Source organism: Antechinus flavipes, chromosome 3 (genome assembly GCF_016432865.1).
Source record: "Antechinus flavipes isolate AdamAnt ecotype Samford, QLD, Australia chromosome 3, AdamAnt_v2, whole genome shotgun sequence".
Lineage (NCBI taxonomy): Eukaryota > Metazoa > Chordata > Mammalia > Dasyuromorphia > Dasyuridae > Antechinus > Antechinus flavipes.
In genome coordinates this window covers 619170309-619187495 of record NC_067400.1, presented here as the reverse complement: position 1 = coordinate 619187495, position 17187 = coordinate 619170309, and the positions used below count along the sequence as shown (strand labels likewise).

General features: G+C 43.1%; 1 protein-coding gene across 2 annotated transcripts; it reads left to right on the top strand.

Moving 5' to 3' along the window:
- Positions 1-202: 202 nt before the first annotated feature.
- On the top strand, positions 203-14670 carry LOC127556403 (carcinoembryonic antigen-related cell adhesion molecule 3-like). 2 transcript variants are annotated; one of them, XM_051989539.1, is made up of 7 exons: positions 203-435; positions 3073-3432; positions 7718-7829; positions 10300-10376; positions 12647-12708; positions 13195-13248; positions 13996-14670. In XM_051989539.1, the coding sequence occupies exons 1-7, from the start codon at positions 372-374 to the stop codon at positions 14089-14091; spliced, it is 825 nt and encodes a 274-aa protein (XP_051845499.1). In that variant the 5' UTR covers positions 203-371; the 3' UTR covers positions 14092-14670. The 2 variants fall into 2 exon arrangements, with proteins under 2 accessions (XP_051845499.1, XP_051845500.1); XM_051989540.1 differs by lacking the exon at positions 12647-12708 and having other exon boundaries at positions 208-435.
- Positions 14671-17187: the final 2517 nt, after the last annotated feature.

Sequence of the window (17187 nt, the reverse complement as noted above, 5' to 3'; positions counted from 1 at the left end):
GAGAGTTATCTCAGATTGCGGCATTCCCCTGCTTGAGAATCTGCACTGATTCCTATTGCCTCTAAGAAAAAATACAGAAGGAGTGGTGTTGAGGTCACACCAGTGGGGAGGTCCTGGGTGACCATGGGGCACTTGATTCCCTTCTCCATGGGTAGAGGGAAGAGCACACTTCTTGGGGAGGAGGAAGCCTCTGTACCCATCCAGCAGCGGGGGAGGAAACCAAGGTCTGGAAGGCTTAAAGAGCCTGTATGATCTGACCTTGAGGAATTAAACAAGTGGGGGAGTGGACCAGAGGCAAGACTACTCCCAGAGAGGCAGAGGCTCTGCGGGCAGGGTAGGAGAGAAATCTCAGCGGAGGAGCCTGTGGGTCCATGGAGAAGACCTGGGACCTTCCCCACAGCTGGGCTGGCTGTTGGAAGGGATTCCTGTTCACAGGTGAGAGAGGCTGTGGGATGATTCACTAAGACATGGGCTAGGACTCGGGAGTTCCTCCTCTGGGGCCTGACCCAATCCCTGCCTGCTTTGGGACCTGAAGTTGGAGCCGTGGGCTTTCCTTCCCTGGGCCTCAGCTGTAAAATGAAAGGTAAGAGGGCAGAAGTGGGGATCCTTAGGATTGGGGCTGAATTAATTAAGGAAAGAAGGAATAATAGCCACTTACTATGTACCATGTACCATGTACTTTATAGAATGCCTTGCCTGAAGTCAGACTAACTCATCTTCATTAATTCAAATCCAGCCTCAGACACTTCCTAGCTGGGTGACCCCGGGCAAGTCTCTTTATCCTGTTTGCCTCAGTTTCCTCAACTGGAGAAGGAAATGGCAAACCACTCCAATATCTCTGCCAAGAAAATCCCAAATGAGGTCATGAAGAATCATGTAAACAAATCAATAGGCTAATCATTGGTGATACAAGTACAAAAACCCCAACATTTCCTGCCCTCAAGAAGCATGCATTTTAATAGGAGGAAACAACATATATAGACTCCCAATAGCCCAAAAAAAGTCTTTTGCTCAGAGAAGTCCTGGGGAAGTAATTGCTGGTTTGCCCTTCCCAGGAATGATGGAGTCAAATGATTGCCCCCACAACTAGAGTCAGAAGCCATGGGAAGGGGAGAGGGGATAAAGATGACTTGGGAGCATCATGGTGATCTGGGTTACGCAGCCTGGGTTCAGAAATGGTGAAGGAAGCCCTGGGGGGCACTCAGAAATGCACAGAAATCTGGGTTGAAGTTTGAGCTCTGCTATGTTGATGTGATGTCGAGGGATCAACCAGGGGAAATGACATGGAGCAAATCTCATCGGCCAGGGCTTCTTAAACTTTTCCCACTTATGGCCCCTTTTGTCCAAGAAATTTTTATGTGACCCTGGGGACAAAGGCATGCAAAATAGGTAAACAAATCAAACATTTACTGATAATAAATCCTAAAGAAATTTATTTTAAAACAACTCTGGCATACATATAATTTTACTTATTAAAGATGAAATTAAATTTGCATGCTGATGAGATGGATGTGCTTGTTTATTTTTGCATAATGAAATCACATAAAGAAAGAAAGACATATTTGATACCTTTATTGTCAAATTTTTTGCAACTTTCACAGGTTTGTTGTCATGACTCATCATTTAAGAAGCTTTGCCATAAGTGTTGATAGGCAAAATGGTCATTCCAAATGGGACTATTTATGGTTCTATATAATATTATATTTTTATAAATATAGGATTATTTATACTTACATATTATTAATAGATAAAATAATCATACAAATTGTGTTATTTACATTTTATATAGTGTTACTTATATTTAGATATAATATGGAATATATATATTATTAATAACAGGTAAAGTAATGAGCCCAGGTCCTTTGATTATTGAGTAATAGCTCTTTCCACCTCATTCCGCTGCTTCCTTAGTGGGAGACTTTGAATGGGATCCTTATTAAGACAAGCAGAAAGAGGGGGATGTTTTTCTCCTACAGGAAGGAAGGAAGAAAGGAAAAAGGAAAGGAGGGAGGAAGGAAGGAAAGAAGAAAAGAAGGAAAGGAAAAAGGAAGGAGGAAAGGTGGGAGAGAGGAAAAATATTAGAGAAAAAAGAAGAGAGGGAAGAAGTTAAGAAGGACATCAGGGACCAGCTTGAAGACATAATAAGGCTGAGAAGGGGGAAGTCCTTGGGCTTTAGGTATATCTAGGCAGTGCTCCAACTCTCAAGGACTTTCTACTTGACTCCGTGACCTTAGGAAAGATGCTCCCTCTCCTTGGGTCTCATTTTCCTCCTCTGCAAGATGGAGAGATTGGACAAAAGCATCTTAAAAGATCCTAATCCTAGAGCTAGTCCATCTAGTCCAGCTCATTTTACAGGTGGAAAACAGACTCAGAGAGGTTAAACCCCATAGCCAAAGTCACACAGACAGTAAGGAACAAAGCCAGTTCTAGAATCCCTGATCCTTGATTGGCTCAGGGCCCAGAGCCCCAGGTGTACCTTTTCATGTCTCAGATAGTAAATATTCAAGGCACATTTGAACCCTGGTCTTCCTAATTTAAATTCCTAGTCAGTCACTTAATTAGGAGCACATCACCAGCATAGGGCCTCTCCATATCAGGTACTCCGTGGCAGAGCTGGAATTGGCTGGATTTGAACTCAGGTTCTCTTGACTTCAAGGATGGTGCTCTATCCACTGGCTTCTGGCTACACGGTCTCAATCCGGTGGAAACTCCAGGATAGGGTTGCCTCTGAAGAGCTGCTTCTCTCTGAGAGATGCCCCAAGGACAAATGGCAGGTCCCATCCTTCTCTGGGCTATGGACAAGGGATAATTTCCCCCTCTATCTCCATCCCTACCTCCAAGGGATCTACTTTCATATCTGAGCAAAGAAACCTGAAAGATAAGTGATAATTAGTGACAGTCATGGAATTGTCACAGTTCAAACTATCTCCTTTTCCCTTGTTCCTCAGGAAGATGAATGAATGAATGAATGAATGAATGAAAAATCATTTATTCGCCTCTCCCTATATCTTGAGCACATGTTTAGAAGGGGACGGGTGGTGCTGATCTTGTGTTTCTCCCCTTCCTTCTCAGCCACGATCCTCAGCTGCTCCGACCAGCTAGCCTCTTTGGCCCAGCTGAGCGTAGCACCCATCCCTTCCTATGGCTCAATCGGGAGCAATGTCACTCTGTCCGTCCGGGGGATCCTGAAGGAGCCTCAGAGTTATTCCTGGTTCCGGCAGATGACCGAGGAGTCCAACAAGATCGTGAGCTACGCGGTCCAGTCGGGAGAGCAGACCCGGGGACTCAACCACACCGGCCGGGAGAGCATTTTCCCAAACGGTTCCCTGTTTATCACCAATCTCACTTCCGACGATGACGGCGTTTACGTCGTACAAGTCGCCGTCACAAAGTTGAAGCCAGTCCTGGGATGGGGACGCTTGCAGATCAATGGTAAGAATCTTCCCAGGGACCAGAGTCATCCAAGCCATTTCTGGAATGTTCTTCTCTCCTTCTGGAGATAGTTTCCTCTTCTAGAGTCGAGGGGTCGGAGTGGATTTCAGAACCATGGAGAGGCACCCTGTGGACTACTGATAGGACTCATGGCTGGGCCTTTCCTGAGAGAATGTAAACGCCTTGAGGGGAAGGGCATTTCCAGTTTTTGTCTTCCCATCTATGGTGGCTGGCACAGTGCCAGGAACAAAGGGAGGCCATAATAAGTGTTTCTGATTGATTGGCTGAGGATGAGAGCAAGAAGTAAGAAAGGGTGGGGAATCCTCTTTCTAGTTCCTCTTTATACTTCATTTGAATTATTAAGGATCTACTGTGTCCCAGCACTCAAAGGGAGGGGTGCTGGTGGCGATTCCTAGAGGACTTTCTCCCCAGCTGCATCAGGAAGGGGTGAGAATGAGCCCAGGGAAGCAAAGGAAACTGGAGACTTGCCTTTTCCGTTCCCTGCCATCTCCCGTCTTTATAAAGATACCTTAAAAGGAGACCCAACCAATGCATCTGAACAGTAGGGTAGTTGGGGTTAGACAGCCCAGGCCACAGACCCAGGGTCCCTCTCAGGGAAAGGACACATCGCAGCCTCAAGGAGCCAACTTAAAGCTGGAGAGGGACTGTAGCACAGGGCGTACCACCGTCACTCACCTCTCATAATGCTTTCTTTTGGCCCAAGACCCTATCTGACCCATAAAGTATGATGGGATCTGAGCAAGGCCAGGGACCTAGAAGATCACTGAACCACAGATTTAAAAAGAAGGGACTTCAAAGACCATGGAGTCCAATCCTTTTATTTATGTATTTATCTACTTGTTATTTATTTATTTGCTTATTTACTTACTCATTTGTTTGTTTGTTTTTATTTTTACTGAGGCAATTGGGGTTAAGTGACTTGCCCAGCTAAGAAGTGTTAAGTGTCTGAAGATAGAATTGAACTCAGGTCCTCCTGACTTCAGGGCTGGTGCTCTATCCACTGTGCCACTTAGCTGCCCCAATCTTTTTCTTTTTTATAGATGAAGAAACTGAGGCACAAAGTCACACATTCAGTAGGTGTCTAAAATCAGATTTTAATCCTGTTCTTCTAATTCCTAGATCTAGTGTTCTAGGGCCTCCGTTCAGGACTGCAGGACATGAAAACTGGGAGGAGCCTTAAAGCAAAAAATGGTGGGGCTGGAGAATCAGAGACCCAGGGCTGGCATTTGTAGAGCACTTTAGAAATAGTGTGTCCCATCCTCACAACAACTCTGAAAAGCTGCAGTTGTTGCTGCTGCTGATTTATTTCAGTGATGTCTGACTCTGTGTGACCCCATTTGGGGTTTCTTGGCAAAGATACTGGAGTGGTTTGCCATTTCCTTCTCTAACTCATTTTACAGATGGGGAAACTGAGGCAAAAAGGTTTAAGTAACTTGTTCAGGATCATACAGCTAATAAATATCTGAGGCTAGGTTTGAACTCAAGAAGATAAATCTTCCTGATTCCTAATCCAGCAGCCTATCCACTCAACTACCTCGATGCCCTGACTCGGAAGATAGGTGCTGTTATTATCCTCATTTTTATAGATGAGGAAACTGAGGCAAATTTCAGGGTCACACAGCTAAGTAACTACCTGAGGCAGGATTTAAACAGATCTTTTGGGTGTAAAAGCCCCCACCTGGGGGGTTGTGTATGTGTGTATATTTAGGTAGTTGGGACTTTGTCTCAGGCACCAACATCTGATGACTTGAGGGTGCCATTTCCTCAGAGTGGGGGACGAAGGCAATCTCAGTATAGGAAATGAGGTGGCTGGTAGTGGCAGAAGTGGAGAAGGAGGGGGATGGGACAGAACATCTCTTAAACTGGAAACTCTCGAATCAGAAACCTTGACTACCCCCATTAGGTTAGGGGCACCTCGGGGTCAAATCCTCTCCCTGAACCATTTTAGCTGTGGGACCCGTGGTAAATTATCTCAATTCGGAGGGGCCCGAGTAACTCTCTAAGACTGTAAGTTGGAGAGAAGTTCCTAACCTGCACTAGTGGAGGGAGCTTCTCACCCAGGAGTTCTCTCTGCCAGTGAAATCACTGATCTGGCATTATCACTCACAGCTGGCCCAAGTCAAACGATTCCTCCTAGTCAGGCTCTCTCCATCCAGCTTCAAGTTCTTAAAGCAGACACACCCCAGAAAGTTGGTTTTGGGGATCTGAGCAAGGCTCAGACATAACTTGGGCTTCTCTCACCCAAATCCAAGCCCCATCTTCCCTTGAGTGGGGAAGCCTGTTCTCTGGCTGCCTGGTCTCTGCTCCCTTTTTTTCTTGTCTCCTCTGTCCAGGTGCGGGATCTCTCTCCTTTGGCCTCTGTTCAGAGACCTCTGGCCACCAACTTCCCCTTATTTTAATCTATAGTTCTGACAAGGGTGAGATAAATGTGGCTTTTCTCTAGGGAAGTGATACTGGGGTGGGCACTGCTTCTTCCCCTCAGCTTTCCCACACTTGTTGAGCCTCCATTAGTCCCATGCCGCACAGCATGGTGAAGGTCCTGAACCTTTCTTGTAGCCTCACAAAATTCTCATCCCTCTTAGACCTCACTACTCTGCTCCCTTTCTGCTGCTTCCTTGATGTGGTATCCCCCTCCCCTGCAATCCCCCTTGGGACAGAGGGCATGAGATTATATATTTAAAGACCTTCAAGACCATGTAATTCAATACCTTCATTTTAGAAATGGGAAAAGTGAGGCACGGAGAGGTTTTGGGGGCTTGCCTAGGATTATACAGCTGGTAACAGTCAGTTAAGAAACATTTATTGAGCACTTATTAGTAAAAGAGTCTGAAAAGGGATTTGAACCAAATTCTTTCTGACTGTAAGTCCCACCCTCTGTCTACCATACCATGGTGCTGCTGAGTGTTCTCTTGCATGACCCTGCCTGAAACTTGGCATAGTGTTCTCTGTATGCTTCACCTCCCACTCCTGGCCGGGATTCCCAGCTACATGTCTGTTAAAAACAACAACTACCACTATTACAACTACTTGTACATACTATATTACTATATATGATATATATATATATATATATATATATTATACTAAACTATTACTATTACTATACTACTACCACTACTACTACCATTACTATTACCACCACCACCATTACTACTACCACTGCTGCTGCTACTACTACTACTACTACTACTACTACACTATTATTATTACTACTACTACTATCTACTCTAATATTACTGCTACTACTACCACCACTGCCACTACTATACTATCATTATTATTACTACTACTACAATACTATTATTACTACTACACTACCACCACTACCACTACCACTTCCCATGTGGGTTTTCTGACCATCCTGAGAGGTAGATGCTAATATGAGCTCTATTTTAGAGGTGAGTAACCTGAGGCAGACAGAAGAGCAGCGACTTGTCTGGGATCGGAGCCCTTGGAACTGTCTGAGGCGGATTTGATCCTCCTGCCCCCAAACCCAACATTGTGCCTTGCCCCACATAGCTACTCAGATTCTGCTCCAGTTCTGCTCATGCTTTTTATTCTGACACATAGAAGTTGCCAAATGGATGCCAACTGGTCTTCTGTCCTTCCTATTCTCCAGACACTCTCTGCAATTCTTTTACTGGAGAACAGGGCTCCAGCTTTGTTTCTCTCTGCCTTTGGTCTCCTCTGGACATTTCTCTGACTCTTCCTGACTTTTTGGTCTCTTCAAGGTTCAAGTTGATGCTGCCTTTTCCAAAGTCCCAGCTCTCCCCATGTTAGAGCCCAGGACACATTCTCTTCTTTATTTTTTTAAAAATAATTTTGAATCTTGGAGGCTCCATTGCATCTTTTTGCATTTTCACCATGTATATAACTCTTTGCTTAGCTCCAGAATTGAGCTACTCCTTGCTGAATTTTCTGTCATTCAATGCCCACCTGCAGACTTCCCTCACCCCCAGCTCTCTTTCATGGGGAACCTCCCAGGGTTCTCCCAGAGGCCCTTCTGCCTGGTTATCTACAGCCCTACCTTTCCTCCCCCTCACAGAATATGAGCATCCTCAGGTCAGTCTTTGCCTTTACTCCCTACTGGGCCGAGACAAAGTGTGCTCCAAGCACCTGGGGTCAGCTCAGCAGGACTTGTCATGGGATCTCAAGTGAGGTGAGCCCCCTGCTCTCTCTGGGTCTGAGGGGTTGAATGCCTGTAAATTACAGGCCTTGGGTCTTCTGGCTCCAGTCTCAGGCTGCCCCTCTCTTCTCTTGGCAGATTCTCCCAGGTCTTCCCACTTGGGGTTAGTGGCTAGTGTTATCCTCGGAGCAATGGCTGGTGGGGTCATCACAGGTGTCCTGGGCTACTTCTTCTTCAAGCGGACTCGAGGGTAAGGATTTCTTAGAAAATGGACTCTGCTGGCACTCAGAGATGAGCCAGCTTGTGTATGTGTCTGTGTGTGTTTCTGTGTGTATCTCTGTGTGAGTCTGTCTCTCTGTGTGTGTGAAGATCTTGGTGACTAAATCTTCAAAGGGCTCATCATCAGCTCTGCCTCTCGTAGGTCTCTGACCTTATTGCCAAGTGCTAAGGATAAAGCCCCCCTCATTAGCCCAAGTCACAAACCTTGACTACCGTCCAGTTACTGGGAAGTTGGGCCTTGTCCTCCTGGGGATAGAGTCCTGCCCTGGACCCCACTTCTTTGCCTAGCTTCCCAAGGCCTGAGCTGCTGTGCCCATGTGCTCCCCAATGGGATGCCTCTTTCTTAGTGTGTCAGAGACATCCTCTGGCTAAGCCTTCCTCTTGAGCTTATTCTGACTCAATGCTTCTAATGGAGGCCATTTTGCCCCTAATTGCAGTCCTGGCCTTGATGTGCTGCCCAGAATCTGACTTTTGGCTTGTGCCCATTTCTCTTGGGTATCGGAGTCCTGCCTCTAAACACCAGCCCTGCCTCCCCCACACTCTGAGCTGGTTATTTTCCCAAAATCCTCCATGCCTTGTCTCACATACTAGTCCTTTCTCTACCCCTCCAACCCTCAAGATTTATCTGTTTTCACTTACCTACAGATAAACTCCCATGATGCCATACTGAATATACCTCCCCCGTCCCATGTGTTGTTCCCTACCCCACCTCATCTTTTCAAAGCTGACTGAACCTCATCCTGTTTCCTGCTGCCTGATTCACTTGTGTGAACTGTCTAGATTCCTGCCTACTTTATAAACATATGCATGTACTTGTTCCTGTACACACATATAGATGTAACATATATGTGCATCCACACATATATACAGATACATAAAATAATATAGATTTATAATATAGAGTTTTGAATTTAACAAAAAATGAGCATTTTCATATTTAAAACAGAACAGAGGGAGGGTTCTTTGCAAAACTACATATCTCCACTACATATAATTTGCTGTTTTAAACAAGTAAATTTGTACTGTTATTGTTTTTACATTGCCTAAAATTTCCTCTATATCTCTCCTCTCCAGCAGTGGGTGGATATAGCCTTTATTTATTATATCCCTTTTAATAAAGAATTGTCATCATCATCATCATCATCATCATCATCATTATTATTTTTGCTGAGGTTGGGGTTAAGTGACTTGCCGAGGATCACACAGCCAGGAAATATTAAGTCTCTGAAGCCAGATTTGAGCCCTGACTTCAGGGCTGGTGCTCTATTCACTGCACCACGTAGCTGCTCTCCAAAGAATTTTATTTATTTATTTATTTAGTTAGTTAGTTAGTTTTATTTTTTAATTTAATTTAATTTTTATTTTATTATCTTATTAATTTAATTTTAAGAAATTTTAAGAAATTTTAAGAAAAAGAAAAGCAGAGAAAAACACTGATATTGCAAAAAGAAAAAAATCCCAACCATCAACATTAGGTATGTAGTATTCCCCTGGACCCTGCCCCTCCTCCCACCTCTGCAGAGAAATGGGTGGGAAAGCGTCTTCTATCTCTTTGAGAATCACAAGTCGCTTAAAAAAGTATCGAATAAAGTCAACATGTTACTTCCAAAGCAGTCCTCCCTGCTTCTGTTTCTTTCTGAACTTTCTCCTGTTCTCGTTTGTGTTTACAAATATATAAAAAAATGTTTCCACGACTCTCTTCCCCTTATTTTTTGGCAACATTATTTCCTCCCTTCATTCCCTGATAAAAAAGAAAAAACTCCTTGTTACAAATTAACAGTCAAGCACAATCACCCCAAATGTGTTACATCTGAAACCCTCCTTGAGTCTAGCCAGCGCCCGCTAGTGGGCGAGGAGCAGGCTGTAGTAGCTGTACTCTGCAGTCATGGCTGCTCATAAGGTTGATTCCGGTTCCCAAGGCTTCCAGAGCTGTTTGGTTTCAGGATATTGTGACTGCGTGAGTCGCTCTCCTGGTGGGGCTCATTTGATTCTGCTTCCTTTTATGCACTTCTCCTCTTTTGTCGTTTTTACGCAGTTCCCCTGAGAGCATCTTCCTATCTTTGACTGCTTCTTGCCCGACAATCCCAACGCCTTACTCCGCTTGCATGTTGCCGATCGCATCCTCTCAGTTGATTCCTCTCGTGCCTTGCCCTCCAACCCACGTCCCTCCCTGCACATTCCCTCTTGGCTGCTTTTACGCCTGCTCCCAGACTCCCCAGAATTCCAGCCCTCTATCAGAAATTCCTCCCACCTCCCACCGGCTCCCTCCTTATTCCTCCTACTATCCCACGTTTGGCCCGTGTCATTGCCAACCAACTGCTGGCCCCGATGAGATCTCCCTCTGATGCCCCTGGTTTTGGCAGCTCTCGGCTTGGGCGTGGGAGTGTGGGTGGGAATGGAGAGCAGTTATCAGATTGACACGGGGAGTCTGTCCCTTCCAGTATCCTCAGGTCTTCCCGGAGCATGAGACAAAGTTCTGTCCGAAGACGAAGACATCATCCTATAAGTCAGAATAATGGTGAGTTGGAGAGTTTGGGGAGGGAAGGGTCTGTGGGGTCGCCCCTTTCCCATCTGAGAATAACCAGGGTGGCTTAATGGGAGGAATGCCTTAATTAGAATCTGAGATATGAGGCTCAACTCTGTCATTCACTGTGAGACTCTGACCAAGTCACAAGACTCTCTGGACGCTAGTTTCATTGCCCATAAAATGGAGGTGCTCATCCACGTCCCATCTTTCTTCAGATTTTGATTATATCTTGGAACTCATTGGGCCATGCTTCTCCATAAGAGATAAAGTCATGGGCCATTGGAGAACACTCCCATAGTTAAGTGACTCGTGGCTGGCTTAATGCGGATATACCAAGTCAAATGCATTACTGATGAGGGCATTTCCTACAGCAATACAAAGCCCAGCTTCTCTATGGACTCCCTTCCATCTGCTCCCAGGATACATTCACCATAAATTAGGTCCACCCGACATCTGTCAGGAGGAGTTTTTCTAGACTTCTAATCCAAGACAGGGAAACATGGGAGCTGTCACTGAACCATCTCAATGCCCATCTAGTCTAGCCCATATGAGAAAGAAAAACCCACATAACATCCTCTGACAAGTGGTTCTCCAGTCTTGATGAGAAAGCCTCTAGTCTAAGGGAACCAATTATATCCCCAGGTAACCCATCCCATTTCGGACAACTCTTATTGACATGAAGATGTTTCCTGACCTCAAGCCTTAAACTGGGCTTCTTCTGTCTATGATTCCTGACCCTATTCTCTTGGGAATCAAATAGGTCTGGTTTAATTCCTTTTGGACATGACAGTTCTTTAAATATCTGAAAATAACTCCTGCTACACCCCCTCCCCAAGTCTTCTGTCCCCCAGAACAGACAACCAATCCTCATATAATATAGACTCCAGACCCATTGCCATCTGCTTGTCATCCACTGGACACCTTCATGTCCCTCCTACTCTTCATTAGACAGAACTGAGCCCAGTACTCCAGTCAGTAAGTCAGCCAATAAACACATATTAAGTATCTATTATGTGTCAGATATTGTGCTAAGGGCTGGGGATAAAAATCTGAAAAAGAAAGGCTCTCCAGCTGCCCTCTGGCATCTTACAATCTGATAGGGGAGAGAAAACATTCAAAAGAACATGATCTGATTGGATCAGAGTCCATACACCATTTATTTTTTCCCTTATTCCTGGAAGCTGTGCCTTTCCTAATGCCATCCAAGATACCATTCCCATGTTTGGCCACCATATCCCCTAATGACTTTGAATCTGAAACCTTTAGATCTTTTTAGACAAATTCTTGTCTGTCCATCTTTCTCTTGAAAAGTTGATTGAATGAAAATCTGTTGAGAAGAACTGCACATTTTTGACCTGTATTAGATTGCTTGCTATCTATGGGAGGGAAAGGGAAGGAGAGAAATTTGGAACACGAGGTTTTGCAAAGGTGAATTTTGAAAACAATTTTTGCATGCATTTGGAAAAATAAAAGGCCATTTAAAAAAGTTAATTGAACAGCAATATTGCAACCATAATCAACTGTGAAAGACTTAATACTGATCAATAAGCTGATTCATCACAATTCAAAAAAAAAAAAAAGAAATCAAAAGTTGATTGTACCCAAATGTAAGACTTCATTTATCCCAATGACATTTCATCTCACTAGTTTTCAAACAATGGACTTAAGAACCCACCGAGATCTTTTCTGGACACTGATTCTGTCATCCAGTGTGCTTCTTTTCCCAGCTCTGGGATTCTGTGTTCTTGGTTTCTTGCTATCTCAAAGAATCAAAAAAGTGTCTGTGATACACTCTTTAACCTTTAAGATGGTATGGAAGTTCAGTCATCATTGTTGGTGTCTTGTTCGGCACTCATGATTTCATCGGTGATCCAGGCAAGGGAAAGTCCCTCCATCGATGCAGGCTGATACCCGCTCCACAACTGACAAGCTCAGAGAGCTCTCTAGAATACTCAGACTTGCAGAAGGTCACACAGCCAGATTGCATCTGAGGCTGGTCTTGAACCCTGGTCTTCCTGATTGAATTTAATTCTCTAGCCGCCACACCATTGCCATTGCTGACAATGATAAGCAGTGGCCAGTCTCCATGACTATTTTTATGTCAGATATATTCCTTCCTTCCTCTAATAACCTAGAAAAGAGGAATTGTGCCCGGTAGTTTTGCCCCCTTTAGCAATTTACATCTCCCCTCGGAGAGAGAGAGAGACAGTTCTGGTCCTTGAGGTTCAGGAGGACTTCCTGTCTGGATTTCTCCCCTTCAGGTGGAGAAGATATGGTGTATGAAAACCATCAGTGGCATCGAGGCATGACTCTGACTGGCCAGGTGAGAACACCCTCATTCTTAACTCCAGAGAATTGTCTTCTCACCTCCACTGCCACCTTGCTTTTTCTAGTCCCTTCACTGAATTATGGATCAAGGCCTCAGAATTTATCCCAGGGGTTAATATAACTTTCCTTTAAATCTCATCTTACTTTACACATTTAAAAGCATAATTCTGGACTTTACAACACTGTCAGAGCTGTCTATGACACCGAAAAGATTAAGCAACCCTACATTCTATCTCCATCATTTTACATCTCAGGAAACTGAGGTCCAGAGAGATTGAGTGACTTGCCCAATGTCATACAGGCAGTATCAGAGGGGAGATTTGAACTCAGTTCCTCCGACTGAGGAGCCACTGCTCTTTCCAATTTGCCACATTGTCCATTGCCATATTGGTGTCCTTTTCCTACTCCATCCCTCGGGTCTTGGTGAGATGAGAGAATGGAGGGAGGGTGGAACTACCCATGTCTCTTATTTTTTTCACAGGAAGAAGGCTTGTCATTCATTTCCTCTCTAGAGATATTGGAGGCCCCCCACCAGGTACTGTGAGTGTGAGAGTGTCAGGGATCTTAGATTTGGAGCCGGAGTCTTTCACAATTGATTATCGTTGCAATATTACTGTTCAATTAACTTTTTAAAATGGCCTTTTGTTTTTCCAAATACATGCAAAGGTAGTTCTCAACATTCACCTTTGCAAAACCTTGTGTTCCAAATTTCTCTCCTTCCCTCTCTTTCCCATAGATAGCAAGCAATCTAATATAGGTTAAAAATGTGCAGTTCTTCTAAACATATTTCCATTCAATCAAATTTGGATTTGGAGCAACTATAATAAAGAATTCTTCTAGTTCAGCTCAATCTTTTTACTTTCAGTCAGTCGATGAACAATTTTGAGCACCTAATACATGCCAGACAGTGAGCTAAGAGCTGAAGTACACATGAAAAACAAAAAGTCTTTGACTTTGGGGAACCAAATTTAATGAGGGAAGACAATGCACAAAAGGATGTTGAAAAAGGATGGGAGGAGAGGGATCTGGGATGGGAGAGAAGTCAAAGGAGAACAGCTGAGTAGAATCCAATTGATTTAGAATCTGGGCTCCCTCCTTAGGGGACTTTTGAGGAGGAATTTATTGTCTTGGCCACTGATCAAAGAGGCAGAAGGAGGAGCCCGAGACCAAGGAAGTTCATCGATTTGTCCATTCTTATAAAAAAAAAAGTAGTCCACAGAACTGAGACTCAAGTCTGGGTCTTTGTGACTGCCAGCCTCAGCTCTCTCTCCTTTCTTCACAGGCACTGGATCTCAGCAAAATGGATGTTTATGATGAGGTCATGGTCTGGCCAACACTCCAGGCCCTTAGCGAAGAGGAGAAATCCCCAACTCAGTGAAGTCATCCTGTTTTTTCTCTTCTGGAATGACCTCCTTCACTTGGGATCCAGGGACATTCCACAATGAAAGTACTTTGTTTGTGGTTGGAAAGAACACTTGCTCGATAAATCTCAGGAGAGCTTCCACCTGAAGCTCAAGGAGCACCTGCCTCTGGTGTGGCAATGAGCCCAGGTTCTTCCTGGAGATCCTGTGACAGCCTCAAGCCTCAGATTTGGAGGTCGGTTGTCCAGTGGCAAAAGGGGACTATGTAAAATTAGAGCATCAGAAAAAGGGATATCTGAGAGGGGCCTTAGGATATAGAACATGGGATAGCAGAACTGGGGGAGGAGGGAGGAAACCTTAGAAAAAGAGAACATGAGAACTCCAAGGAAACTGATGTTCTAGGTTTTGTTTTTAAGGCTTTGCTACCCCCTCCTTTCCCAGTCCCCATTATCTATGGTTTAAAGTCCCTCCCCGACCTAGCATTTTATAATCCAAAAATGATCCATTATCTCCTTTGTCCTGTGCACTATATTTTTATGAATTCAACCCAAGGATGGCATGAATTTAGTTCCATTCAATAAACATTTAAATACCTACTAAGTGACAAATATTATCTGTTACATAGGTACTTATTTGTCAGGGTACAAGAGCTATTTGCTGGGACCAAAAAGTCAAAAAGCGTAAGAGTTCCTGCCCTCAGGAAGTTTACTTTTCTTTGAATGAGTGGGGGACACACAACATATACAAAGACAAACAAAAATAAAATAAGTGCAAAATGATGAGGGTGTGGGAGAGGAAGAGAGCACAAGCAACTGGGGATAGGAGTGGGGCGGCATGTCTGGGTGAAAAAAACTCAGCTCCTCTCCTGCCTGTCATAACTCATTCTGTTGGTTTCTTATTTAGCTGACTGAAACCTCTTTCATATAACTTGTTAATATAATGTTCTCTTAGCTCTTTGTCAACTTCTTTTTTTTTTTTTTTTTTTAGCCTCAGTACAACACTTTACATGAACATCTATTAAATTGTATCTTGTTCATTTGGGAATCCTTTGCAAAGATCTCTTTTTAAAAAAAAATATCTTCATACCTTCTATTTTTACAACGCATGAATTTCCTTTTTGTCTTAAAGAAATCAAACAATATTTATTGATAAACCCATGAGGAAAACTTGATGTAAAACAGGAGCATTTGGATATTTGCAACAAGTAGTTTAAAATTGGTGGAACTGCATTTTCTCATTAACGAGTATGGCCAAAGAAGGGATGTTCTCGATTAGCTAAATGTAGTGATGTTGACTTGGGAAAGTAACCTACGAATGTTAAGGATTATTCTGTTTGGTTTCATATATTTCTAGAAATAAAGTCTTTTAACCATTTATTTAACCTTAGTATCCAACCGATCAATGTAATTTCTTCTGTCTGATTTTTTTTTTTTTTTGAAGCAATAAGAGTTAAGTGACTTGCCTAGGATCACACAGCTAGTACAAGTATGTGTTTGAACTTAGTCCTGACTCCAAGGCCAGTGCTCTATTTTCTGTGTCACCTCGATGCCCTGATCTGATATCTTTCAGAGTTACTCCTTTCTTACTCCCTCTTGCTGATTCCAGAAATCCTTTTCAAATCCTAGTTTTTGTAATACCACAACCAGACTTAAATATAAAGCTTCTTCCTCCAAATCAGAAAATTGCTTTTACTAGGAACAAATTTTATTTTTAGTGTTATTTATAATATTATTTAAGTTCATTTAAACATATATCTCCAGCTCAATCTCTAGCCTTTTTTTTTTCCAGGCCTGAAAAAAATTGGGTTAAAATGACGTAATTTTTCCTTTTTGCTAATTCAGTAAGACTTACGTTTTGCTCTCCTATTTAATGCCAAATAAATATCATCATGTACCAGTGAAGCAGAAACACAAAGAAATGTTGTTTCTGATTATCTCATTTGAGTGTGCATAATACATCATCTAATAAATTAATCTAATCAGCTAATAAATTAAACTAACACATAGTTTATAACGTACCGGAAAAACTTATGGCAATGCTGGTAAGTCAAAAGTTACTGCTTGAAAATCTTTATACATGAATATTTTAATCTCTTTATATTATAGAAGCATTTCTATATGATGATACATATTCGGTATCTTCACTTGAAATGTACACCCTGGCATTTCTGACACTTCAACAGTCACAATACTTTTTAATCCCTAAATCTGACAAGCCACCTCTGATTAAGTCACTTGCAAATGTTAAATGGGACAGCTAGATGGAATAATGGATAAATTGGAGTCAGGGAGACCTTTTTTGAGTTTGAACCCACCTTCAGACATTTTAAAGCTGTGTGACCCTAAGTAAATCATTTAACGCTGTTTGCCTCAGTTTTCTCACTAGATAGCTATGAGGATAAAATGAGATAGTACTTGTAAAATGTTTAGACACGGCATCTGGCACATAGTAGGCTCTGTATAAATGCCTGTTCCCTTCCCTTGACCCATCTGTATAATGAAACGCTCCAGCTAATTATCCATATGTCTCCCCTTGTGCTTAATGTTTTGTGTTCAATTTTGCCTTTTCCATTCTGGCTGTGACATTTTGAATTATAAGATCTAGAACTGGGAGGGACATTAGAGACCATTAAGTCCGATACTCTCAGTAAGTAAGAAAGGAATTGTCAGGGTCCCATAGGAAGTAAGTACCAAGAATTCAGACTCGAATCCAAGACCTTCAACTTTAAGTCCTATGTTGTTGTAGAGTTATTTCAGTTGTAGCAGAATTTCTATGACTGCATTCTGGGATTTTCATGGCAAAGATACTGGAGTGGTTTTCTTTTTCCTTCTCCAGCTCATTTTCCTGTTGAGGAAGCTGAGGCAAACAGGGCTGAGTGACTTGTCCAGGATCAAACAGCTAGTAAGTCTCTGAATCTAGATTTGTACTCAGGGGGATGAATCTGATCCCAAGTCCAGTGTTTTATCCACTGCCACACCACCTAGCTGCCCTGAAAATCCTATGTACTTTCTGCTATGCTAATTCTCATAGGTCCCCATTCATGTAGTACTGGGTTTGTCACTCTGCTATTCCTACCATCCATTTCATAGGATCATGGGATCTAATCCTGGAAG

Excerpts from the sequence above, each read along its gene's own strand:
- LOC127556403 (XM_051989539.1), top strand. The coding sequence starts at position 372 with ATGGAGAAGACCTGGGACCTTCCCCACAGCTGGGCTGGCTGTTGGAAG. Across the intron at positions 3,433-7,717 it reads GGGACGCTTGCAGATCAATG|ATTCTCCCAGGTCTTCCCAC; the intron begins GTAAGAATCTTC and ends TTCTCTTGGCAG. Across the intron at positions 7,830-10,299 it reads TTCTTCAAGCGGACTCGAGG|TATCCTCAGGTCTTCCCGGA; the intron begins GTAAGGATTTCT and ends TGTCCCTTCCAG.